This window comes from Mytilus trossulus, chromosome 9 (genome assembly GCF_036588685.1).
Source record: "Mytilus trossulus isolate FHL-02 chromosome 9, PNRI_Mtr1.1.1.hap1, whole genome shotgun sequence".
NCBI classification, from domain to species: Eukaryota; Metazoa; Mollusca; class Bivalvia; order Mytilida; family Mytilidae; genus Mytilus; species Mytilus trossulus.
In genome coordinates, this window is record NC_086381.1 from 9,075,132 (window position 1) to 9,102,939 (window position 27,808).

The 27,808-nt window shown below is 31.7% G+C and overlaps 3 protein-coding genes across 11 annotated transcripts in view; 1 reads left to right on the forward strand and 2 right to left on the reverse strand.

The window, feature by feature from the left end:
• The window catches only part of LOC134685075 (catenin delta-2-like), a 56,436-nt gene extending 39,841 nt beyond the window's left edge, over window positions 1-16,595 (forward strand). For 8 of the 9 annotated variants that reach the window (XM_063544473.1, XM_063544470.1, XM_063544476.1 and 5 more), the window contains 15 exons: window positions 554-695; window positions 1,131-1,248; window positions 1,866-1,982; window positions 3,200-3,354; window positions 3,808-4,079; window positions 6,785-6,872; window positions 8,230-8,389; window positions 9,808-9,958; window positions 11,084-11,216; window positions 12,017-12,110; window positions 12,934-13,031; window positions 13,870-14,060; window positions 14,444-14,478; window positions 14,718-14,837; window positions 15,867-16,595. In XM_063544473.1, coding sequence (XP_063400543.1) covers window positions 554-695; window positions 1,131-1,248; window positions 1,866-1,982; window positions 3,200-3,354; window positions 3,808-4,079; window positions 6,785-6,872; window positions 8,230-8,389; window positions 9,808-9,958; window positions 11,084-11,216; window positions 12,017-12,110; window positions 12,934-13,031; window positions 13,870-14,060; window positions 14,444-14,478; window positions 14,718-14,837; window positions 15,867-16,049 — 2,057 coding nt within the window. In that variant the 3' untranslated portion in view covers window positions 16,050-16,595. Of the gene's footprint in view, window positions 1-553; window positions 696-1,130; window positions 1,249-1,865; window positions 1,983-3,199; window positions 3,355-3,807; window positions 4,080-6,784; window positions 6,873-8,229; window positions 8,390-8,464; window positions 8,510-9,807; window positions 9,959-11,083; window positions 11,217-12,016; window positions 12,111-12,933; window positions 13,032-13,869; window positions 14,061-14,443; window positions 14,479-14,717; window positions 14,838-15,866 lie in introns of all 9 variants that reach the window. The other variant, XM_063544475.1, reaches the window with a different exon arrangement.
• Window positions 16,596-24,145: 7,550 nt separating this feature from the next.
• Window positions 24,146-24,595, reverse strand: LOC134684289 (uncharacterized). Its single transcript, XM_063543575.1, has one exon. It carries the CDS (start codon window positions 24,593-24,595, stop codon window positions 24,146-24,148), a length of 450 nt encoding a protein of 149 aa, XP_063399645.1.
• Window positions 24,596-25,125: 530 nt separating this feature from the next.
• Window positions 25,126-26,736, reverse strand: LOC134684290 (uncharacterized). The gene has a single exon (XM_063543576.1). The coding sequence runs from the start codon at window positions 26,734-26,736 to the stop codon at window positions 25,126-25,128; it is 1,611 nt and encodes a 536-aa protein (XP_063399646.1).
• Window positions 26,737-27,808: the final 1,072 nt, after the last annotated feature.

The window sequence follows — 27,808 nt, forward strand, 5'->3', positions numbered from 1 at the left end:
CCTCTGAATGCTTTAATTCTCTACATATTTCCCCCTCAGCAGCACTTTACCACAATTTGAAGTGTAGTTTGAATTTATAGTCAGTTCAGACCATCATGTACAATGGTTACCATATATACACTGTTGTTATTTCATAATTACATGTATTTGAAATATTCCTCGACACATGCCAACATTTTGTAATAGCCATGTTATTTTCAGGTGAATATGTTTTGTTTTAAACTTAATGTGTGACTTTTATCAAATCCTCTTGGTATCTTCTTACCATTTTACAAGGAATATTTTAGTTACTGTGGATTCATTTATTTTCTTGGGTTACTGAAAACTTGTTTTTTTGTGGAAATTTTATTTCATGGTTTTGCCAATCTCTGTATACAAAGCCTATTTAGCATATATGTTATTCATTGGACATTTAAATTTTTCCTGTAACCACAAAAACCATGAAAGTTGGTGTCTTAACTATTGATAATGTATCTCCAGTACATAGTTACAGATACTTTAAGTGGAAATTAAACTAGAGCTGTTTTCTAAAGTTTTATGTGTTTATTTTCAGGTCGTTACAATGAGAATGATGCCCCAGATCTTCTGACAGTCATTGACTCACTCAGCCATCCAGATGACAATGTTAAAGCCAATGCTGCAGCCTATCTCCAACATATATGTTTCCATAATGAGGATAACAAAGCTAAAACAAGGTATAGGCTTTACTATTGTTATTACAAAATATTGAATGTAGGATTTTTTAGTCAGACTTAATTTCAAGGATTTTTGTATGAAGGCTGAAAATATGAATATCTTGAATGAGTTCTAAGATGACAATGAAATGTCACATATTTTTAGGAACTCTAAAATATAAGTTGTTAGAAATTATAGCTGACTATGCGGTATGGGCTTTGCTCATTGTTGAAGGCTGTATGGTGACCTATAGTTGTTAATGTCTGTGTCATTTTGGTCTTTTGTGGATAGTTGTCTCATTGGCAATCATACCACATCTTCTTTTTCATATTTGTAGATTTGAGTAGTGTTCATGTGATACTTTTTAGTTCCAGAGACAGTCTATCAACTCTGTCTTTTTTTCTGTCAATTTTTTCAATAGTTAATGAGTTTAATCCTAACTATTTCCATCATAGGGGGATGAATGGTATCCCACCATTGGTAGAATTACTGATGAATGATTACCCAGAAGTCCAAAAGAATGCCTTGGGAGCATTGAAAAATATGTCATATGGTGGAAAGACAGAAAATAAAGTAAGAGACTGAAACAAGCAACATAATGTCAGTCAATATAGTTGTTTGGACCTAAGCTTGGGCAGATTTATATTTTATCATTGTAATTTTGAAACATAGACTTATGAAGCAGTATTCAAATTGAAATGAAACTAAACAACTCACAATATGATTTTAACACCATTGGCAAATGAAATATATAAATGAGCAAAAAAACTATAAACAATTTATGAGACAGCACTTGATAGTCTGATGTGCTTTGACCTTGGGATTAGTAAAATATATTAATGATCAGTTATGAGAACCAGTAAACATGCTTTTTTCCCATGCTGGAAAAGACAGGGGTATGGGAATATTGTCATAAAACAACAATCTAATGATAAACATATAAAATAAAAACACATTTATTGATTTTACAAAACAACAATCTCATAAAATAAATGTAAAAATAAAATCACATTTAATGATGTTTTTCATTTTGAAAGTGATGGAGATGTTTGCTATTGATCTGATCTTTAATTTTTTTTTACCCTCAATATTTAAATTTAATTTGATTTCAGACAGATGTTTTCTTTTATAATATGCTGTTTAGATTGAATTCTATGATTTTATAATTTTGAATTTGATGTACATTACAGAAAGCAATAGAGAATGCTGGGGGAATCACAGCGCTAATCAGATTGTTACGGAAAACACAAGAAAATGAAGTGCGAGAGTTAGTGACAGGAATTCTATGGAATTTATCCTCTTGTGAGGTATGTTTGTGGAGGAAAAATAACTAACATCACATGCTTACCTGTATTTAAGGGAAACTAGCTACTAGATATATAAAAAATCTTTAATATGAAAAGAAGCTACATATTATTGAGCACATGCCCTGTAAATTGTTTATTTTAGATTTTTATAAGTTTGGACAAATGATTTACATTGTTATAAATCAAATATGTGAATTTGAGTTATATTCGGTGAACATGGAATTCTACAGCTAATGCCCCTTTAAACATTACAATGACAATACATGTATTAAATATAAAACAATTAAATACATGAAAACAGAAGAAAAAAGTAAAATACCAATGACAATTACAAATTTATCAAATATAAGGCAAACAAACAAATAAAGAAAAATAGAAGAAAAAAGCAAACACTAAAGACAAAAATGTATCAAATATAAAGCAAACGAATAAAAAAGTATAACACTATAAATTAAAATGCCAAACAAATTGTATCTATTTATTTTAATCTTGCACTTGAGATGAAATGCATAGTTCTCTTAAATTATCTTTTCATTAACTCCTGCGCCCTTGATTCAAGGATCGTTGTAACATTGGAGATAATTATTATAAATACTTTTTGCAAAGCAAGCTAAAAATGAATTCCAGATGTTTGATTTTCTCAGGGAAGGTTAATTATTGTTATTAGACTGTTTTCACTCTTTTTTTCTTTTTTTTTTCTCTCTTTTTTTCTCTTTTAATTTTAATTATATAATGGTATTATATTTGGATATTCAGATTATAAGTTTGATTTCATATTGTCAAAGCTCTAATGGCAAAAGGTAGACAACTCATGCATACATGGGAAGTGAAGCATTTTCGTCTGTCAAGATTCTTATTAATCAGAAATAGCAAGATTTTAAAAAGGAATGAAGAAATGTACAGCTTATCATTTATTTTGACGTAGCATCACTGAAGGGCGTTGGTTTGTCGGAACTCACATCTGGTGTGCAGCAAAATTGTTACCGTTTATTTTATCATTTTATCATGAGTTCCAACCCAGCTCTTGACTAGGATAGCCAGTGTTTCTATCAAGATCTTTGGTGTTCTCCAGGAACTCTGGCTTCCTTCACCAATAAAAACTGGCCGCCACGAAAAAGTCTAAAAGCAGTGCATAAAAGTGGTGTTAAATCACCAAAAATCAAATTTTATCATTAGCTTTGATTTTCCCTTAAACAATGAATTATATCTTCTGTCAGGATTTAAAGGAAAAGATAATCCAGGAAGGTTTGGCTGATATTGTGAGTAGAATCATTGTACCTTACTCTGGATGGGAGAAACGAGGCACTATGGAGGAACAAACCACTGATTCATTCTTAACCACAGTTTACAGAAACGCTACAGGAATAATTAGGTATGTAGAAATGTGTATATTGTAGCAGCTTAAATGTATATGCACTCAATATGAATTTAAAAGAAAGAGATTTCATATTATTTCAACTGAGACACAAGGAAAAAAATATCATGGGGTTGTACATCTTTCAGCAATTTGCCATTTCAGAATCTAATGCAATCTGGGTTATATTCATAAAAATGTACACCAAACCCAATGAAAATTCAACCAGCAAAGGGATGTTATTTTTTAAGGGTATGAGCAATTAAAGTAATGCATAAACAAGTGCAATATTAGGAGTCTAAGTATATAAATTAATAAACTGAAGGAAAACCATTGAACATATTTTATCCACCGACTGGAATATTTTAGAATAGTGTAGGCATTCAATGCAGATTTAACTAGGAAAAGTAATGAAAAATACTATGAAAAAATTGTTGCCAGATTAAAATTTTACCACTTTTATTTTTACAGGAATTTAAGTTCTGCTGGTAAAAATGATGAAAGAACTGATAAAGGTTATAATGTGAGGACACGATTACGTGAATGTTCAAAACTTGTACATTGTTTAATATATACATTAGATATTTCATTACGTTTCCATGACAAAGAAAATAAACCAGTTGAAAACTGTACTTGTGCATTACGGAACTTATCATATAGAATTCAAGAAGTGTCCGAAAAGGATTTTTATAAGAAAAGGACTCAAACACTTAAACGTATGCAAAAACCACCTAATAAAAAAGGTAAGTTGTAATTGATACAATTTGTTTTATCTTATTGACATGATTGATATAAGTATTGTAGAGATGGTTATAAAAGATTTCAAGTGGTAGCCTGGCCAATATTTTTGAAAACCCAGTGTTATAGAATAAAGGAAAATACGAAAAAAATAGTAATTTTAATGGCACTATTGGTATCTTTAACCCTGCCTATTTCAATCTATGATTAAGTGCTGAGTATTGCATGTATTGGTACTTTTTCTTCCAGTCAGATGGTGAAGAATATTTTTTTGCATTTTTTAGATGAACATTTTTTTATATAACTAGAATATGTTCTAATTCCTTTTCATCATTATCCGATTTATAATTTGAGCTGCGTCGGATAGAAATCGACCTTATGCACATTAATACCAATATATCTGTTAACATATCTTAGGATGAAAAATCTCTACGGAAAGTCTGTTATTGTTTGTAAATTGAGAACCCTACAAAACAGACTGTCATTTATCTTTTATTTCGTACACTTATATGTGTACTTGCATAAGGTCGATTTCTAGCGGAGGCAGCTCATTTAATGGCTTACTAGAGTCTTCAATCAAATATATGGAGAGTAAACAAACATAATTACAAGGGGGAAACATGTTAATTCTACGGTTTGGTAAAGGAACCAATTACAACCAATGTAGAAAGATATTGTATGCTTGCCAATGAGACAACATTCCATCAGAGATCAAATGATAAAGAAGGTCAGCTACTGCAGGTCACTGAATGGTCTTCAACAATGAACAAATTCATACTGCACAGTAAGCTTTATAAGGGCCTTAATTACAAATATAAATAATCAAATCAAGAATATTAACAGCCTTATTTAAATACAGAATGAAACAAAAAAAATGATATACAGCAACAAACTACTGAAATATAGGCTCCTGACTGTGGAGAGGCACACACAGGATGTGGCATGGGTTAAACATGGCTCCTGACTGTGGAGAGGCACACACATGATGTGGCATGGGTTAAACATGGCTCCTGACTGTGGAGAGGCACACACAGGATGTGGCATGGGTTAAACATGGCTCCTGACTGTGGAGAGGCACACACAGGATGTGGCATGGGTTAAACATGGCTCCTGACTGTGGAGAGGCACACACAGGATGTGGCATGGGTTAAACATGGCTCCTGACTGTGGAGAGGCACACACAGGATGTGGCATGGGTTAAACATGGCTCCTGACTGGAGAGGCACACACAGGATGTGGCATGGGTTAAACATGGCTCCTGACTGTGGAGAGGCACACACAGGATGTGGCATGGGTTAAACCTGGCTCCTGACTGTGGAGAGGCACACACAGGATGTGGCATGGGTTTAACATGGCTCCTGACTGTGGAGAGGCACACACTGGATGTGGCATGGGTTAAACATGGCTCCTGACTGGAGAGAGGCACACACAGGATGTGGCATGGGTTAAACATGTTTTCGGGGAGGTCTCTCCTTGAGAACCTTGAACATGTTGAACAATGTAGATCAGAGTGTTGCATCTATTAACATACTACAGTAATACCCAAAGTTTTTACCTATATCTAAAATTTTCTTTAATCATTTTAAGTTGTAGATATGTTCTAATCAAACTTTTTCTATTATGAAAATTAAAAAAAGAAAATTTGACAAGTATTTGTTTTATTCATTATATTGATTAGCATGATTATGGATATGACGGATACATTTACAAACAAACTTATTTTTCCTGCAACAGTGTTTAATTCTTATGTAATGAGTTCTATAACCATTGTTATATCTCATATGTACTTATTCAAGTATACATGTCATACATTATATACTGCAGCTGTGCTATTTGAGCAGTCAAATTGCATTGACCATATATTCATATGCGATATACAGTCACTGACCGTATATCACCTTGTTTATGACGTTGACAATGCATTTCCGTAGAGTTTTATTTATGACGTCAATAAAACATACAGGTTTGCGGAAATTTTACGTTGTTCGCTTCAAATTAAAAAATCATTGTTTTTACCCTTAATATTTCATTAAGAACAGTTATAAGAGTTGCAGTATATAAAGAATAACCATACATTGTCTCGAAATATCAATCGGTTATTTGTACTCGGCTCGAAACAGGTAGAAATGCTCAGCACAGCCTCACTTTCTACCTGTTTCTAAGCCTTGTACAAATAACATTGATATTTCGAGACAATGCATGGTTATTCTATATTTATGAAGAACACTGAAGATGCTATCATGCATGACTACAAGACAAATATCTTGTACTTAAAATTTTAATTTTTCATTTGAAAATGAAAAATGAAGAGCGTTGAAACTGGCATGGTTGCCCCAAAATCTGAACATGATCAAAAGAGTACAAACACACAAAAATAACCACAAGCATTTACATTATTACATTTTGTATTATAAAAATGTTGTTTTTTGAAATGTACATTTTTAGCTTCATGTAAAAGTTTTGGAAGATGTCTTGATTTGATAAAAAAAAAAGATTAACAGTACATTGTATATCATTATCTTGAAATTTGATAATGTTGGAAGAGTTTAATTGCTGAATTTACATAAATTGAGTGATCTTATGCTGTCAAAATAACATATATTCCATATCTCGTTTAGTACAAATCTGTTCATTAAATATCTATCATCATGATCATGTCTATAAATGTATGATGTTCAATATCATTAAATAAAATTGATTTATTTTGTAGAATCGCCTGGTTGTTTTGGTGGTGGAAATAAGAAAAAACAACAGTCCAGTAAAAATAATACTAAACAAAAACCAGATGTTAATCAAAAGTAAGTTTTATTGGTTAATATTTAACCTTTACAATTGTAATGTACAGACAGATGTATAATCGCATCGTTTACCCCTGCTGGATAAAGCACACTACACTACTAACTCTGTGGATTTTGGTTTATATATCTTTAAATTTTTTTATTCCAATGGGTGCAGAGTGGGCCTGTATCCAGATGTGTCCCTTAACCCACTCTCTTTCAGTGGGCATGTCATATTTTCTTCAATCATGAATATTAAACATGCAGTACTTTGAAAATTGATTGACACTTTTGAAATGTTGTTTTTTGTAATGCAAAACTTCGGTCTTATTAGATTTTTATTTAATGTAAAAGAGTCTATAATAAATAAAGATTTACTGTGTAGTTCTTTCTATAATTATAAATCAAATAAAAGAGTAATATGCATTAAATAGAGAATAATACATGGCAAAATCCGTATCATATGTCGTGTCATCCCGAGACATCAATATCAGCCCAAGGGCCTTTAGGCCCGAGGAATGATATTGGTCCAGGGTGATACGGCATGTGATACGGATTTTGCCATGTATTATACGCTTTATCATATGTTTCAACAGAAGAGTATTATATGAACTATTTTCTTATCCAAAGCACTGGGTTACCTTCAGTTCTACTTTTGTCTGGTTTCAAAGGCCTTAAAGAACTGCTCATTTACTAATCCGAAGCACCTTGGTTATCTTACAATTTGCGTGCTGTTGTTTTAAAAATATTTTTTTTTGTTTTCGTATTTTTTATAAATTTAAAAAAAATATGAAAACTTGATGTTCGTGACGTCACATACCATATAACGTCGTGACGTCACATACCAAACAATGACATCATTAAAAAAAAATTTGAGGAAAATTTTTCATAAGCGAAAAAAAAAAAAAAAGTAGGGGTGTGATAAAGGTTATGCGATAAAGGGTAGAGGTGCGATAAAGGGTAGAGGTGTGATAAAGGTTATGCGATAAAGGGTAGAGGTGCGATAAAGGGTAGAGGTGTGATAAAGGGTGCGCACCTAAGTTGCGCGATATGGATTAAACAGCAGGCTTTTTATCAAACATGCAAAACTACTGTATTTACTACTAAACATATGATAAAAAGTAATATATCTACTGTGGATTCATTATTATTCGTTAAGATATCAATTTTCAAGGGTATAAGTGAAATAAAAAATTAAATGTTCAAAGAATGACAAATTTCTGATAGGCTTGTATGAAAGTCCAAGTGGAAAGCAAAACCACAAATTCAAATATCCATGAACATGTAATTTTTCCCTAATCCATGAAAATAAGTGAATCCACAGTACATTATTGTATAACTAATATCTAGTAGATAAACTTGATATTATTCTTTGCAGTGGTATCCCTGCTTTACCACAGAATGCTTCAGAGTACCAGGGATTGTGGAACGCCCATGTAATCAAGTTATATCTGGGTATATTAGAGAATGGGTCTAACCCAGTGACAGTTGAGGCAGCAGCGGGAGCTATACAGAACCTAACAGCGTGTTTCTGGAGTGTAAGTTAATATAGGTCTATGGGTCTTTCTTCAGGGGGTATATTAGAGAATGGGTCTAACCCAGTGACAGTTGAGGCAGCAGCAGGAGCTATACAGAACCTAACAGCATGTTTCTGGAGTGTAAGTTAATATAGGTCTAAGGGTCTTTCTTCAGGGGGTATATTAGAGAATGGGTCTAACCCAGTGACAGTTGAGGCAGCAGCAGGAGCTATACAGAACCTTACAGCATGTTTCTGGAGTGTAAGTTAATATAGGTCTAAGGGTCTTTCTTCAGGGGGTATATTAGAGAATGGGTCTAACCCAGTGACAGTTGAGGCAGCAGCAGGAGCTATACAGAACCTTACAGCATGTTTCTGGAGTGTAAGTTAATATAGGTCCAAGGGTCTTTCTTCAGGGGGTATTTCCTGATATGGGTTTTAAAGGGGCACTATCTAAAAGATATATTTATAAATCTAGAATATGATTTTTTTTGTTCAATCATTAATGTATGTGAAATTGTGAAATAATAGTTTGCTTTTAGCAGCCAGTATTGTTCAATTTTGTCAAAATTAGCTAAGAAACATTGATGATGAATTATTGGCTTGTTAGTAAACAATTCCACCTCATTTAATCCTTATTCATTTAAACTTCATAGCTAGAGATGGATAGCACACGAATCATGCATGTTGTGTATGAATTTGACAGCTAGTGCCCCTTTGATAAGTGAAGATTTATTCTTTGTCTGCGCCCTGGTGTTGAAATTACTTTTTAGTGCAACATCTATGTACAAATAATTTAAGCAAAAAAAATATAAAATAATCTGTGACTTTATTAAACGTATATGTAGTAGCTAAAGATGCATCATCTTTGACTTTTGATAAGGCTCAATATTTTTGAGATGCTCACACTTGTAGATTCTTTGAGAAAAACATGTACTAAGGATTGTTCTTTTCAAACATACAGATACTCAGGAAGGCTTTTTAAAAGTAGGCAACCTTCTATAGAGGCAATTTAATATTTTTGTTCCGTACAAAATAACACATAGTAGGAATATCGCAGTGCCTTGCCTTGGTCCCATTTATGCTGTTATAGAACAGCTCTTAGCAAAATGCAAATGATAAGTTACCTGTAAAAGAATAATGATCACAAACATGAATAGAAATTATAAAAATATAGAATATGACAATATACATAATAAACAGCACATTGTGATGTTTCATAGCCTGACCATTTTTGGTCCAAAAAAGACCTTCATCAGAGGCAGAATGGTGGATTAATGTCTGCATCCTATTTATATAGATATGGTAATACGCTAAAAAAAGAAATAATTCTATGAACAAGAACTTTTTCACATGAAAAAAAATTGATATCCATGAAATTAATAAATTCATATGAATCTGATTTCCATGGTTTAATTGGATTGACATTTTGTTTTTCAGTATGCAGAAGATGTGAGAGCCTGGGTACGGAAGGAGAAAGGCTTACCATTCTTTGTAGATTTACTGACACAGGACAGAGATAGTATAGTTTGTCATGTGGCCTTAGCACTTAGAAACTTAGCCATTGATGAGAAAAATAAAACATTAATAGGTAGGTTACAGGACAGAGATAGTATAGTTTGTCATGTGGCCTTAGCACTTAGAAACTTAGCCATTGATGAGAAAAATAAAACATTAATAGGTAGGTTACAGGACAGAGATAGTATAGTTTGTCATGTGGCCTTAGCACTTAGAAACTTAGCCATTGATGAGAAAAATAAAACATTAATAGGTAGGTTACAGGACAGAGATAGTATAGTTTGTCATGTGGCCTTAGCACTTAGAAACTTAGCCATTGATGAGAAAAATAAAACATTAATAGGTAGGTTACAGGACAGAGATAGTATAGTTTGTCATGTGGCCTTAGCACTTAGAAACTTAGCCATTGATGAGAAAAATAAAACATTAATAGGTAGGTAGTTCTGTTAATAATGTTCTGCAAAATTAAACAGATTTGGGGGCAGAGGAATAGTCTGTTATAATTTCTTCATGAAATAATCTGTTCAGTGGAATAGTTCTTGTACAATGCATGCAATAATGAATGAGTTTGTAGAAAATTTTAAATGAAGTTCATGATAGTGTTATCTTTTAGATGGTGCAAACAAAACAGAAATCATTATATGTTGGCCCTGTTCCAAAGGAGAGTTGAATACTTGCTTTTCTCTTTTTGTCTTTTTTTCTATCACAATTTTCTCAGAAATAACAAATCTGACAAATCTGTGGAGTTCCATGTGAGCTTGTCTTACTGTTTGATGTGTTTCCACATGCCTTACTTATCAACTTGATGTTTACAAAGCTTTTATCAGTGGTATGATTACTTCACTCTTGGTTGAACTGTAGAAATTTTCCTTTGCATATAAAAGGGATGTAGTTAGTACTTTTGTGCATTAAGAAAGTGTAGAAAATTATCATATCTAAAAAGAATTAACATAATTCAATGTACTTGAAACATATACTGTGAAAATCGGCTTACGAAAAATTGTTTACTTTATCTCGAAATGAGCTTTAAGTGTACACATTAGGAGAATATTAACACTGACCAGAACCATTATAAGCGTCATTTTGTGTTATTAATGCTTGACCAATAATTTTATCCTCTTTATTCAGCAAAATATAATATGATAAAAATTCCTGTACATGATTATGTAATGAATGGAACTGTTCTTTTCTTTACCAGGAACCTATGCAATGAAGCAGCTTGTCAGTAGATTACCACAGGAGAGAAGTACCGATGCTGTCTCTGATCCTACAGTATCAGCCATACTTGTCACACTCCTAGAAATAGTTACATGTGATGAAAATTTCGCTAAGTAAGTTCTTGGAAAAATCCTCAGTAGTGTTAATCATTTGAGGTTTCTATAATAAGTCTACATTTAAAACTTATTATATCAGTCCAATGGAAGTATATGATATAAGCCGGGTATGATCTGTATGTAAATGAAGGATATTCCCAGTCCTCCAGAAATGAAGACTGCTTTAATATTCACATAGTTGTTCATAAAAGGTTTATATCCTCCTTCAAAAGAATTTTGTGAGTAAAGAAATCCTAAATGAATACGTGTTTGAAATGAATGTTGACAGATTGTGTTGGGAGAATTTTGTGCAATATATATTGATATTATACCTCCTTAGCAATTCTCTTTTCAACATGTTCAAAGTATATAATAAAAATTCATTTTGTGCAGCAAACTTTAACATATTTATATATCACCAAGGCATTAGTTTGATTAAAATTTTGCAGTTGATTTTTTTCCGTTATGATTTGAAATGTGTTTTCTACAAGGAAGTTTTCACAGATATTCAAATAAATATCAAAACAGTTAATAGTGAATCAATAGTACATGTTTGATATTTTTTTCGCCTGAGTGTGACATGATTGTGATAGCAATGATTGTAATATCAATGATTGTAATATCAATGATTGTAATAGCATATATATATATATAATAGAGGGAAGAACCAAAAATTTGCGAAAGCAAATTAACAGATCTAACATTGTTGGGTTGATGTTTAGACGAGTTGTATATATATAATATATATATATATAAAAGTATCCAGAGTGATACACATATATACATTATTTTATTTAAGAATGTTTTACAACTTTCAGAACATTGGTTGAAGCTAATGGTTTACCTAGGATCAAGTTTGTAAAATTTGTGAATGGAAAATATTCTCGTAAAACCAAAGAAAATGCCAAAAAGGTAAAACACTATCAAGATTAATATATTACAACACACACAGATTCTTCTGTTATTTGTTATGATTTGTAAGTTTTAAGTTGAATTGAATAATTATCATTGTTAAATCCAAGAAATGTATGGTACATGGTGAAAGTAATTCTATGTTTGCCAAATAAATCCTTTCTAATTTAAATTTATGAATAACAGAGAAAAATTGTTATGGTTGTCTCACATTTACCAAAATTTATGGGCTAATTTTTGGTGGACAAGACTTCAAGTCTTCTGAAAGCCGATGGTGCCGACTTTAGGAAATCATTGAACCTCTGTATGCCGCATTCCTTTCTGTGTATTACAATTTCATAACAACTTACTCTGTATGCCGCACTCGTTTCTGTGTATTACAATTTCATAACAACTTCCAATTCATGAACATGGCATGTGAATTTTCATCTGCAAGCAGGTTCTTACACAGCTTAAGGATAAAAGCATGGCTGATTGACAAAATTCGATGATGCAGTACTACCATAAAGATAATAAATATTTTTTTGTCTATAAATAAAATATTTCTAAGTAGGTAATGATTGCCATCACTGAAATGGCTGTGCATAGTGTGCATAATAACCTACTTAAAGAATAAAATAGAGAATAAAAATGGGGAATGTGTCAAAGAGAAAACAACCAAACCAAAGAGTAAAAAACCAGCTGAAGGCCACCAATAAAAATGTCTTTAACTGGTAGTGAAAAAAAAGTTATGTATAAAAATAAGATGTTGTATTATTGCCAATTAGACAAATATCCTCTAGAGTTTAAATGATATACATATAAAACTATGTTTGTTTTTCAGTTACTAGATTCTATGTGGGAATTTAAAAGCCTAACACCAGTTTACGCAATGCAGGGAATCACAGAAAGTGATGTTAAAGCAGCTTGTGCTCCTGGCAGGTAGGATAGGATAAATAATAGACATTATTTTTGTGGAAAGACTTGTGAAATATCAATTTCATTATTTCCAATCATATTTTAGTAATTTGTATCTTGGAATTGATGATAGGGGTTGTATTCAAATGCAATGATTTTTTTTTGTTGAATAGTTGAATATTGGAAATTGATTTGAGATTTCATCCTTTGAAAAGGTTTTTTTGAATACCAGTTTGTAGCAAATAAATTACTGTATAGAATTTGATATCAAGGAATTGGTATCAGTCAGAATCTTAGATAGATATTTAAGCAGCCAAAGGGAGATAAGCCACTATTTTTTTGATGATACACTAAATTGGAAATTTATATCGAAACAAATATCATTGGCTGAAACTCCTAGACTATACATTGGTACAAGGTTAAGAAAGAGTTAGAAAATTTCTGTTGACATAATCATTCTGACATAATTATCATGATTTACTGATTCTGAACAAATAAAAATATGTGATTCAAATTTTGAAAAATTTGTGAAAAAAGTAAAATCACAAAAATACTGAACTCAGAGGAAAATCAATTTGGAAAGTCCATAGTCACATGGCAAAATCAAAAAACAAAACGCATCAAAAACGAATGGACAAGAACTGTCATATTCCTGACTTGGTACAGGCATTTTGAAAGGAGCTCTGAGATCTATGTGATTCAAATTGTTATATATTAAAGTGAATTAGGGTTTATATTGTTAGTGTCAAGAAGGTTTGATATCATTAATACTATGCTAGATTTATATTGTTACTGCACATTAGAATTGGTATTATTAGTTCAAGCAAGTTCTTCTGGTAAAAAGTTTCAATTATAATTTCAGGGAACCAGATAGAATTGGTCTTACTAGTACAACACCTTATAACACCCTAGGACGTCCTCAAGGCAGTCAAGGTTATGATGATAACACAATAACTGCAGGAAGGTTACCAGCATATAAAAGTACCATGAATGGTAGGATGGATGGCACTATGGTCCATGGACATAGCAATCCTGCCATGAATATGGAACCTGGTGAGTGTGACATTGTCAATAACTATAAGGGGGAAAATGGTATAATAATGTTTAAATCAGACGGTTGACTTTCTCTTTGAATTATTTCATATCTTGTTATGACAGACTTTTTCTAGCTGACTTTAAGTATGGGTTTAGAAAGCAGCATTTTAGAAACAAAATTTTTGCACTTTGTTTAGAAATATTTTTAAATTCAATTTAAAAAATCATCACAAGATGGAAAGATTTGTTATATCGTATATTGATGGGAAAAGTACAAACAAATAAATTAAAATTTTTGTATTTTATCAAATACCAATTATAATTTATTCAAAATTTTGGTACAATTTATTGCATAGTTTGTGTGGAACATGTAATTCATTGTTGTTTGTTTTGAATTGTAGAGCGATATCAACATGGCGGCAGCAGACAGAGAGGAGTGAGTATTTATCATAGATTCAAAGTTAAACACTACACAGGTTGTAATTAATTGTCATTTTAAAGACTAATTATTTTTAACATTCTATAATATAAGGGCTGTTCAAGAAATACCATGTATAGAAGTTTTGGGAACAGCCCTAAGTTGCAACACAACTTTTAGATAAGTGTATACTTAATAGAGATAGGAAATCAGGTCCATATACCAAGTTTCTCTATATTTCCATTGTATACTTTCAGATGGATGAGATCCCAATGACTGATTTAGGACCAAGTTACGCTCCCATTGAAGAACAACACAACAGAAGGAATAAGCCCCCTGTAGGAGGTGTTCCTCTCTTCCCTAATCTACAACCAGCAGTAAGTATTTACAGACTATTAGGTAAGGTATAATACCCTCCTTTCGAGGTAGCCTAGTCCTACAGACGATTGGTTAAATGTCTGACTAGTCTACTCTTAAAGGAGGGTAGTTTACCTAACCTAATAATGACTTCAGGGTTCAGCTAGCAAGCAAGCTAACCAAAGATATTACTTTTACCTACGCACTCAATGCAACTTGCTGTAACATATATCCAGTCTGTGCATACACCTTATTGCTATATTTGTCTGCCATTACTGGGCAACAAAAAGGTGCCTGTAAAATTGTAATGGAGAATGTCTGATGCCACAAAGGAAAAATGATTAATATATAACATAGATAATTCAAGTGGTAAAGTTTCCCCAAATAGGGATAAGGTCTACTTGTGCATAACATATCAATTCTTTATAGTTATAGCAAAATAATTCTTAATATACAAAATTTATTTTTAAAAACTATTTCTACAAAATTTATGTCATTGAGGTTTATAAAGCTGTAACTGCAATAAATTCTGTCATTATTTTATTAATGACATGACCTTTCTTGTCTGAGGAATTATTTTTCTATAAACTGCAATTAAATTTGATGTCATTATAAAAATTCCTTTAAAAGATAACTCCTCAAAGAATCTGTGTAAATTCCTCTAAAAGATTATGTGTAAAATATTACAACTTATTATAATTAGATGTTTAGTCTACAAACTACTGTAAATTCAGAAATTATTGCATGCATTTATTATTGCGATTTTGATATTTGCAAAATTGAGAAAAATCCAGTATAATTTATATAAAAAATTTCAAAATGGGAGTTTAAATTATTGCGATTATAATCCTATCACATTTTTCACAATAATAACAACCTTGCAATAATTTAGGAATTTATATTATATGTAAGTTTATAAGAAATGTAACCAAATGTAAAATAGTTTCTCAAAAAAGCAATGTTTTTCTTAAATCTCTGAAACCAAGAAATGATCAAAAGATCTGATTAAGACACAAACCATTCACATATTATTTTATTTTTGTCTGCAGAGTCCACAAGACTATCCCCCACATCAACAAGATAGACTTGAACCACAGTCTGGACACGAGCCGCTGTATGCACAAGTGAAAAAAGGACACAAACGACCTGAGGATGATATTGTCAGCCCTAATAACGTTATGTTAGAAAGTGGTGGAGGTGGTCCCCCAGGAGGAGCAGATTCTTGGGTATAGTGCTGTTCAAGGGGAGATAACTGCTGTGTCATTTGAGAAAAAAGAAACTATTTTTCTTTTATTTCCAAAGACTTAAATGATTTAAAACCTGGAAAATAGATTCAATATTCATGATGAAGAGAAATAACAGATAGTCACAGATATCAGATACATATTTAGTGTATTGCAATAACTCCTTTGTGTTTGAAAAAGATTTCCCTATTTTTCTAGAACAAAGTTATGGACATGAATTTCTAGTTATTTTATTCATGTTATTATTGAATGTTTAAAATATATAAAACAAAAATTAAGGGAGCCCCAAACAGCTGAAGTATTCATATCAGACATGTACAAAGAAAGTGTTTTCCATATTATGATTTATCATGAATTAATCACTCAGAAGTTTTTATCAGAATCATTTTTTAATTTATGAAATATATATATTAACTGCCATGTTTTTTGTAAGAAATTTGGTTTGTGATAATTTTTATATAAATATTATATCTCTACAGAAGAAAGGTTGTATATACATATATCTATATTTTTTGTCTGTGAGACAAAGATTTTTAATCGAAACCATAACAGTTTTACCTGACATTTTATTTTACATTGTAAAGTTTTACTGGAAGAGGTTGTGACAAAAAGAGGCACAGTCTGACTGTGTTTCTAATCTCTGTTAGATTTTTTTTAATATTCATAACAAAAATTAACATTTTCATTAGAATTTTATGTTAAAGGTCATCCTTGGTTACTGTGGATTCATTTATTTTTGTGGGTATCAATTTTTATGAATTGAGGAAAACTATTTTCGTGGATATTTGATTTCATAGTTTTGCCAATCTCTGCATACAAAGCCTACAGGAATCTTTCATTTCATCGAACATTTGAATCTATATTCAACTGTACCCACAAAACCCACAAATATTGGTATCTTACGAAATAATAATGAATTCACAGTAACTCTATTGATATATGAAAAGATGTTTGTGTTATTTGATATTAGTTTATTTATATTTAGTAATCTAGATCTTTTTGTGACCCAATTTGCCTCAAATCAATTATATAGAGGTGTCCAAGAGGAAAGAATGTTAAACTTGAAATATATATGATCAAAAGCTAGTAGTGCTTAAAGATAGTATAAATATGTATTGTAAACTGTGCCACTGTATTTATAGTTTTGTCATTCATGAGTGTTATGATTTTTCTTTAAAAAAACTCAAGTTCTGACAGAAATTTTATATAATTTTTATTAGGTAGAAGTACCGTCTTTGGTGTAGTATGGTAAGACTTGATTGGTTTTTAAGATAGAATAAATTTTCTTATTCCATATAGTTGATTAATTTACAGTTTTCTTCCATGTTTTGAAAAAAGGCCATAGGGCTTTGCTGACCTTTAGATTTAAATATATTGAATACAATATTATTTTAGGTTGGTATATCTTCAAGAAGTGTTTGATGATCAAATTTATCAGAAAATCTTTCAAGATAGGTTATTTTATTGTCCCCATGGAATGAGACAGATATTAAAACCTTCCTGCTAAATGGGACTTCTTCCGTCTTCCATTTCAACCATTTTAGCACTGAGCTTAGACATAATGAGATAATGAGTATTTATTTTAAACGGCAAAGATCTATCTAAGTGAAATTACTAAATAATACTATTCTGCCAACTTTTTGACTATTCATAAGAATAAATAAATGCATTAAATTTGTGTATAATAGCATTTATCTTGTTTTAAAAAAAAAATCATTGTCAAATTTGCCCTGTCCGAGTTTAATGCCATTGTCGTGGATATCATTTTATATAATATATCACCAGCAGTCTCACAATCATGAGTTTATATTCAAAAGTAATAAATCTCCAGCTTACTTCAGCATCATACTAGACAATTGTGAAATCATCTGTAATTATGTTACAATAGTGTACAGATCACTACTAAAAGATTTTGTTGATAATCATTTTCATTGGGAATTTTGTAAATTTATACATATCATTTACCATGTATGTAAAAATGGAAGTTTCTTTTTTTGAGGCATTTATATATTTTTCTATCCATCAGATCCTCTCTTAATAGGCAAAGAAAAGTAGGGAATACCAAATATATCACAATACATGCACTAAGACGAATGTCTCATTATTTTGTATAAAGAATCAATCATGAAAAGACCATTTTGTGTTTTATACTAAGACAACTTTTAAAGCATAATTATCATGGAAAGCTCATTGTAAATATTGTATTTTTCTAAAATAACATTCTTGAGGACAAAAGCTATTAAAGATGTAGAAATATAGATAAAATAAGATTGAATTTTGAATGGTATATTTGAATTATAGAGACAGTTTTAATAAAATATTTTACGAAATCAATATGTAAAACTTTTTTATTTTGGAGGATTGATAATGAAAATAGCTAATTTATAGCAAAAATTTAATGGGAAAATTGTTGTGAGTGAGATAATTAGCAATTTGTTGTATACTGACTTTTTTAGTTGTATTCAAATTCAATTGGTTGTCTGCATTCTATTTATTTTATAGAAAAATAGTAATGATGTCTGGTCTAAATAGATTGTATTTATATAGGAATTTGGACATTGTTTTTCTTCCTGACCATAATTGTTCTATCCACATGCATACAATTAAAAGTTGACTAAAATTCATATTCTCCAAACACATATTATTTTTGCATTGTATAAATATCACATATGAGTATGGCTTCTGTCATTTGTAGAATTACATGCATATGAAATAAAACTGAAATGAAATGAATATTGTTTGTTTTGGATTATTACAAATAAAACAATTCAACTAACTACTCTTTTATGTGAAAATGGATTATGTTTGATACTGCTGCATACAAAGTTTAGGGTATATAGAAATCAACCTGTTTGTCTCTGTTCCAACTGATTTGTATATTGTTTTGATTGTTGTCAAACTGAAGAACCATGTTAACTTTGCAATTTACATGGATTTGGTCTTTATCTTGTTTCCAAGAATTATACTCCTTGTTACTTATTTAAAAGAAGTATCTCCTTGTCAAAACTCCCATGTGATTTCTAGGCTTTTGATTTGTTCAAAGGAATTTAGTGTACAATGTATTACCATGATTAACACAATGGAAGTTGTAAGCTATTTCAAATATTTACTGTTCATTGCCCATATTTTTTGTTTACATTGTTTACATTTCCTATTGAAACCACTTCCATTTTCAATAAAATCGTTGTGAGAGTCATAATGTATAGAAAAACTTGGTCTTGAGGTTCAAATCTTGATTTTTATCAATCATTTTTCATAATTCTCTGAAGAGAGAACAAGTTTCCATTCTCAGTTTTATTCACATGAGACAACATCATACTGGTGAGGCTGAATATAGTTTCATTGTTGTTGAACGCCATATGAAACTTATCTTTCATTTTCTTTAACATATAATATCCTTTAACTTTGAAAGTTTTGCAGAAGTAACATGTTGAACTTTGTAAATAGGTCAGTTTAAGGCTTCTCACACACTATTAGTCTGAAGTTTCGTTTGCAGTTGTATAATCAATGGCAAATACCATTCCATGGAGATTAATTGAACCAGCCCCCTCATTAATGGTCAAAATCTTGTAAACTTTAGCATAGATAACATGCGAAAGCTTGTGAAATTGTCTGTTTAAGGGGGGAGGAGGTCACATATGATAAGTCGATATTTTGTACACACTTGATCATACACATATCATCATTTTGTAATCAATCAAGATGATAAAGCATATCACATTTATGTCTATTATTCCTAGCATAATTAGATAAATGAAAATAACACTATATTCACTCTAGCAATCTTCTTCTTCTTCCCGGTTACGAGTCGAACTCTATAAAAGTGTAATTGACTCGGGCGATATTTGAAATGAATACCAAAAATGTTTGCTTTAATATATTTTCATAAATCATACATAGTATGATTATTGTAAAGTAGTTTCCTGGTAATTTCTCAAAACAAATAGCTTATTAAGAAATGAAAAATAGATCAAATTGCGCTAAATGCCAAAACATGTCAAGATACTTATTGAGGTTATTGTTCAATGTAAAGTTCATATTTATTAGTGATTAACTGAGAGTTCAGAAATATCAAAATTTTTATTTTCATAAATATCGACAACAAATAACCATTTTTTTAAATGCATCTTGAATGAATGAATGATACATGGACAATCTGTAATTAATATTCGATCTTCTGATGATTTGAAGGCAACATTAGTTGACTGATAGTCAAAACTCGTACATACATTAAAAAGATACAAACAACATAAAAACAAAGGCCGAAACAATTAAGAACGAATTAAGTTCGTTATTTCCATCTATAATAGTTCCATCACCAGCGTCAGAATCTGAAGATTTTTTTTTTCTAAATTCAAAAAGTATATCAACAGGAGTATTATTCCTTTTTTTTTCTTTTTACGAGTTCAATATCTTCCAAAATTCTTTAGAATTACTATTTTTTAAAACATTCATCTTTTTTGTCATGGCTTCTATATGCTTATTAATAGAAATCTTCATTTGCCTCTTATATTCACGTTCTGTATTCTTCATCTCCTCTCTTTATAAACATGTTTTATTGTATTTACATCTTCTTTTTGCTATTCGAAAGCACAACCTTTTTTCCCAACATATTTGGTCAAACCAAGGTTTAATAACTTTTTTCGACATTTCTTTTCATGTCGTTTATAAGTGAAAGATCCAAACACCTTTTCGGCTGAATCCAGCATTAAACCATTTACAGATTCAACTATTTTATTAATATTTCTTGAGCCAGTATACTGGTATTCGACATAGTTAAATCATTATTAAATTGATCGATTTTAATTCTATCGATATTTTAAAAAGAATCGGCGTCTTTTTCACAATCCCATTTGGTGGAGCCCTTTCTTTCATGGCATGCCAAAAAGTTTATTAAAATGTCATCGCATTCGACGATGTTATCAATCGAGTTAAAAGACTAGCTTACAGTTCAGAGGCGAATGAACATCGGAAAAAAGAGGAAAAAAATCAAAAACAGACATATTTACAACACATGATAACATATTATATGTACAAATAAAATAGTCAACCACACTAGATTACACAACCACATTGAGATGGTACAACGCAGAGGGGCTAGGTATGTTACCAACCAATACCGTAACATATCATCAGTAGATGCCATGATAAAGCAACTCGAATGGCAACAACTAGAAGAGAGGAGATCAACAACAAGGATGTGCATGATGTACAAAATTACTAACTGCCTAGTAAATATAGATGCAACATCTAGGCTAATTCCAACAAGCCGAGCATCAAGAACAACTAGGACTGGATGTTTCCAGGTTCCTCTTTGTAGAACGGATATAAGGAAAATGTCATTCTACCCAAAATCTATACGGGAATGGAATGCCTTACCACTTTCCACTACCACCGCTCCGAGTCTTGAATGCTTCAAGGCTCGGCTTACAAAATAGACAGTAACACTTGTTTTTAATGAGCACCTGTATATAGGATTTTAACTTTCACGTAATGTAAATAGGTTTAAATTTTCTTTGGACTTTCATGCGCAACACACAGTGGCAGAATAATCAGACAGTTGATTGCGGCCGCTTAACTGGAAGAAGAAAAAGAAGAGATTGGCGACATTTAAACGAGAGCCTTCTTAATCAACATCAACCCTACCGTTTAAAATAAATGGATTGTTATTTCTACACATTTCTAAAAGTAGATTCCCAAAATGGTTTTGTCCTGTCGCAACTATTTCTAAAACGATACTTGTGTATATTGTTTGAAATGAAAATTATCTGATTTGTCATAATTGGTACTGTTTATTTCATAGAATTCTAGATTGGCATCAGTTCTGCTGTTAAAATCACCAGTAAGCAAAATAGACTCATGGTTAGCTGAAAATGTTAGACATCTTTTACGTTGTTTTCGTGATTTACCTTGAAATCGTTCTTGAAATCGCTAATTCCCTGTAAGTTATTATTAGCATCAGTTTGATTTTTTTCATATTTTTAACTTCTTTATTTAGTTCAGTGTGATCATGTTTTATCTGGGACACATTTTCATCGTTGCTATCACATCTACTTTTTTAATTTTCAATTTGGCATTCAGCTCCTGCAACTTTTGAGTTCAATTCTGTCAATTTTGTTACTAAATTTGTCAAAGCTCTGTTTATTTGATTAACTTGTGACATTCCATTTTCGATAGTTGTAAGTCTCTTATTCATACCTAGCATTAATTGATAGACATTTTCTAAAGTTACACTTTGTTCGGGTTGCCCGTATATAACATCTCTGCTGGTATTTACTGAGCTTTTGTAATTTTCCAATTACCAACCCTACAATTTAAAATGTATTTTTGAGGTTCCCAAAATACTTTTATATATATATATATTATGTTGTACATGTAAATAAAAACTTAGATATCAATGAGTGCGAATTTTGATCAGATAAATTTGTTGTTGTGATTTTGGCATAAACCGGTCATTCCCTCCGTAAATATCACTTCTTTAAATACATTCAAAAAGACAACTTCTTTATGATATTTCATAAAAAGGTAAAGAAAACTTTATTAACATGCATATTAAGTGGTTTTTCATGCTTCAATATATCACTATAGAGAATAGAGTTATTGTCTTTTATTGGTAATTCGTATATTTTCCCTTTGATTTTACTGCCTTAAATTTACGAGTATCAACGTACTGGCTATATCACTGAAAATATTAGGCAATACATTGTGTGACATCATAATTACCGATAAACAGAATAATAGGTAGTTTCGTTTTTGATACTGACTATATCATGTGGAATATCTAAACTCGCCCTAACGGGCTCGTCTAGATATTCCACATGATATAGTCAGTATCAAAAACGAAGCTACATATTATTCTTTTTTTATTTGATAAATACAGGATTTATGAGCCGTGTTTCTATTGATAAAGATTTGAACGAGTGATGAACTTTCTCCAGCTGTTAAGATTTAAATGTGTGTAACGGTACAGATTAGATCTGTCATAGATACAGAATTAGAACGACTGATGAAGTATAGCAAATTGCCACCTAAGTTAAAGTAATCAAATCAATTAAGAATGACTAATATTTATTATATATAATTACACAGGCTTATATTCAAGACATAATATATATACAAAAGTAATAAAAAACATAATATAATAAAAAAATACAAAATATAAAATTGGAGTTACGGGCAACATGCTAGCAATTGATATGTATTTAAAAAATAAAAAATAAAATACATATCTCAATTAAATTCACATTATTCGAGCATCTATCGCGGCACTTGCACTTGACGACAGAGTGTAGATGTGGTACCGTGACTTCAAATAACTTTCACCATATACTTTAAGGAGAAAGTCACGAGCCACTTTAGTATACATCAAACAGAAACATAACTCGTAGAGTATTGAATGAAACCTCAAACAATGTGAACCTAATAGCAAAGCGAGCCTTTTAAAAGAGAGTATTTACAAGAGCTCGAAGCATAATTCAAAGAACAATATGTTACTTCAAAATACCTCTCTACGAGTGACATGTTGAGCGCTGGCCCATCCCATGTCAAACATATGTAACTCAAGTATACCCACTCTTTTAGTTTATTTAATTAATTTTAATACCTGCATGTTGAGCGCTGGCCCAGCCCATGCTTAGAGGGTATATGGGCTCACTTTGCAACCTGAGACGGATAACCTCGAGTGAAAAAACCATTTGCACACTAAAACATGTATCCAAAAGAACTGTCAAATGGACAAACAAATGATTCGTTCACCCGACGAGAGGGCTGCCTAGTTATCCATTTTATTCAGGGCTGCCTGAGAACTCAGATAATAATTTTGTGACAAGTAAAGAATGGATGAAATTCATTATTACATTGCCCAAACGAAATGCTACACATGCTGCCCTTGTAACGCATTGAGTATCCCCAAAATTATTCCGAGACAGTGGTTGTGCCAAATTGAATATTGTTACTTATTTACATGTATTGACTAATTAGAGCAAACTTTACAAAAATAAGCAGAAATCCACATTCTACTTAAATACATAAAAAATTATAATAAGGAATCCCTAATTTTCCTTCTAACAAAGTTTGAATCGTAATTATTTACACATTTTCGAAAGAGCTTGACGAATATCAAATTCAGATGTTCTTATATAACGACTGTAGCAGTCAGATTTCCAACGTCCTAAAGTTTGAATCATATGATCTTGGATACCATTAGAACTACAAGTTGTAGCTGCTCCTATTCGGAAAGAATGTCCACTATATTTATCGGCATTTAAACCCAAGTGTAATAGAATTGTTTTCAATTTGTCTATAAATAACGATCGGCGTAAAGCTAAATTACTACTGTCAACTAATAGCGGATCATTATCTGTTGCACCGTTCATTTTTCTGGATGTTACATATTTTGACAACTGTACATATGGACAAATATCATTATTAGTTTTAAATAGTTTAATGATTACTCCATGACGGAAAATGTCGGTTTTGGATGCCTTCAAACGTAAATTAACTTGACAATCAGATACAAATACTACATCATCCATAGTTAAATTCAAAGCTGAATCAAATGACTGTTTGCATGTAAATTCAGAACAACGCAGGAAACCGAAAAAAACTATAACAGATGCAGTTAACATAGTAAAATCTAAATGCGGATCGAAAATACTTTCCTGTAAATGTTGGTAAATCTGTTGAAGCACACTATAAGTAATCGGTAGTTTTTGTCGCACACTTTTGTTTTCAGTTTTCTTTATACCATTTAGAATATTTTGTAAACGTAGCAAAGGTTTACCTACATTATCTACTAAAGGATTGACACTACAATTTGCAATAGAAAAATGACGTATTCCAGCAAGATATAACTTGATAGTAGAATATTTCAAATTTAACACTGACTGACAATATGATACAAAACAAATTAATATATCCTCGGAAATATTAGACATTACATTTCCAATATTTTCTCCCTCGAATTGAGAAGTACGAAATTTGAGAAAACACCTATACCCAGATGTGTATACATCTCTTGTAGCACTATTAATACTTTTACTCCACAAATTATTAATAACACAACTTAATTCCACAGAATTTCTGAGTGGGGCGGGCAGTGACAAGGTTCCACTGATGCTGTCGGACACAGTTGACGAAAACGATCCATCTGAAATCGAGAGAGAGCATCAGCTATAGTATTACATTTTCCGGCTACATGAGTAGCGTGAATAATAAAATTGTATTTTGCGGAACACCAAGTTAGACGTCTCATTAATTTCATAATTTCTAATGATTTTGATCTTCCTTTCTTTATAATTAAAACTGTTGCCATATTATCACAGTAAAATAGAATACGCTTCCCTGACCACTCATCACCCCATATAATAGCAGCAATTACTATAGGATATAATTCCATGTAAGCCATAGACATTGATAATTCCTTATCTAATTTCATTTCTATGGGCCATAACGCTTGAAACCATCGATTTTTGAAATAACCTCCAAATCCCACGGTTGACGCAGCATCAGTATATAAATCAAAATCAGACGCATTTACTATATTATCATCAATAAAGAAAGAAATTCCATTCCACTGATCTAAGAACTTATGCCACAATGATAAATCATTTCTACAACTAGAATTTAAAGTGACATGGTGATGAAGTTCTTTAACAGAGTGAGCTATGTTAAGTAGATAAGATATAAACGATCTCCCAGGAATAATGACTCTCATAGCAAAATTTAAATGACCCAATAAACTTAATATCTCACGTTTTGTACATGTTTTGCGGTTGAGGAAAAACAATAGGTATTCCTTAATTCGACATAATTTATTTTCGGGTAATCTAGCTTCCATACGAATAGTGTCCAATATTATACCCAAGTATTCGATGCATGTTACCGGTCCTAAAGTTTTATGTTTTGCGATCGGAATTTCAAGTGAATCAAACACGGAAACTAAAGTTTTCATAGTAGCGTCGGCATTTGCTGACGGTCTGTCGATTGTTAAGAAATCATCTAGTAGATGTAGAACTGTATTAACTCCATAATTATTGTGTAAAATCCAACACATAGCAATAGATAAATTGTCAAAAAGTTTGGGACTGGAACGACACCCAAATGCTAATCTAGTGTAAAAGTAATACATATTTTTCCATTTAAATCCATATAAATGCCATAAACTCGGATGAATAGGGATTAATTTAAATGCATTAGATACGTCCAATTTACAACATCTTGAGGCAAAACCGTATTCTTTGATGATTTTAATTGCATCATCGATTTTAATATACGAAAGCGAAAAATCTTCTTTACTGATGAGGTCGTTGACACTACTATGCTCATCACTATTGTGAGGTGCAGATAAATCAAGTATAAGTCTTTTCTTTTTAGAATATTTACCTTCAACAATGCCAACAGGACTAACCCTGTATATATCAAAAGGGGCTTTCGTAAATGGGCCTATAACAAAATTATTGTCTAATTCTGATTTGACTAATCCGGAAACGTCATCTGGACATTTTGTAGTAGAAAGCAGGTTTTTACATTCTAAAACCTTTTCCGGTAAGGATGATACGCCTGTAAAAAATCCTTTACGTAACCCGTTAATTAATGAATTTACGAAATATCTATCAGGATGTCTCTGTAGCTCCCACGCTAACTTATCTACATTGATTGGTGTTGTGGCATGCATTAACACATCATTATCTAGTCATATATTTGATTGTTTGGTTGTTTTTGGTACACTTGTAGAGGGTTTGCTTTGATTTGACGATTTCATATTCATGTCAACATGAGCATAGCGGCACGCGGATCCCCTGTAGCAATTACCAGCGAAATAATAGTTGCAGATTTCTTTCCCTTTGTGGAATAGCTTTGGTCTTCCGTATTGGTCAATATCGGCTGATTGTGGTTTAGAATACGGTGTTGTAGGATTACGCTTTTGTTGGGAATGGTTGTTTTTGCCCTGTGACGTATCAGATAAATAACACATTTCAGTGCTATGCAATGAACTTCCACATACGCCACATGTATTGATAGCTCTCCCTAAACAAACTGAAGAATACAGTTTCTCATCTCTGATTGACCAGTCGACGGTCAAACCTTTTGTCAATTTTATTGCCGCAACTTTCTTAGCGAAGGCCTTATGGTATTCATAGAAAATGTTACCTTTAAACTTAGTTGCCATTTCTATGATGTCTTGCAAAAACATGTCAAGTTCTACCCGACGATCTTCGAATTCGCACACAATGTTTTTGTAAATGTTAAATGCCTCTATGTATTCTTGGATAGATAGGTCACGCTGCAGGCGATGATCTTTTGGCTTAAGAAGGAGAATAGATCCATCTGCCTCTATTTGCTGTGTATCACTTTGATTTTCATTAACAGGAATAAGCAAAGAAACTAAATTAATGTACTTGCCTTCTTTAATGTTTTGTCGCTGAATTTGTGACACTGTTTGTATGTGCGGAAACATACCAGCAGACACTTTCCCGGAAGCACTATATCCCTGTGTTTCGATAAATTGAGATGACGATGGAATTTGAGTACCAGTATGCGATATATCATTCCCGGTAGCCTTCTTTTGAAGATCCACTACTGTTTTAAGAATTTCTCCTTGACTTTTAACTGTTTCGGTCAACGATTTAACATTCGCCGATAGTTCACGAATAGTGTTCTTTGACATATCATTGACTACTTCTAAGCTACATATTATTCTTTTTTTATTTGATAAATACAGGAAACAAAGACTGCAATGTGATATG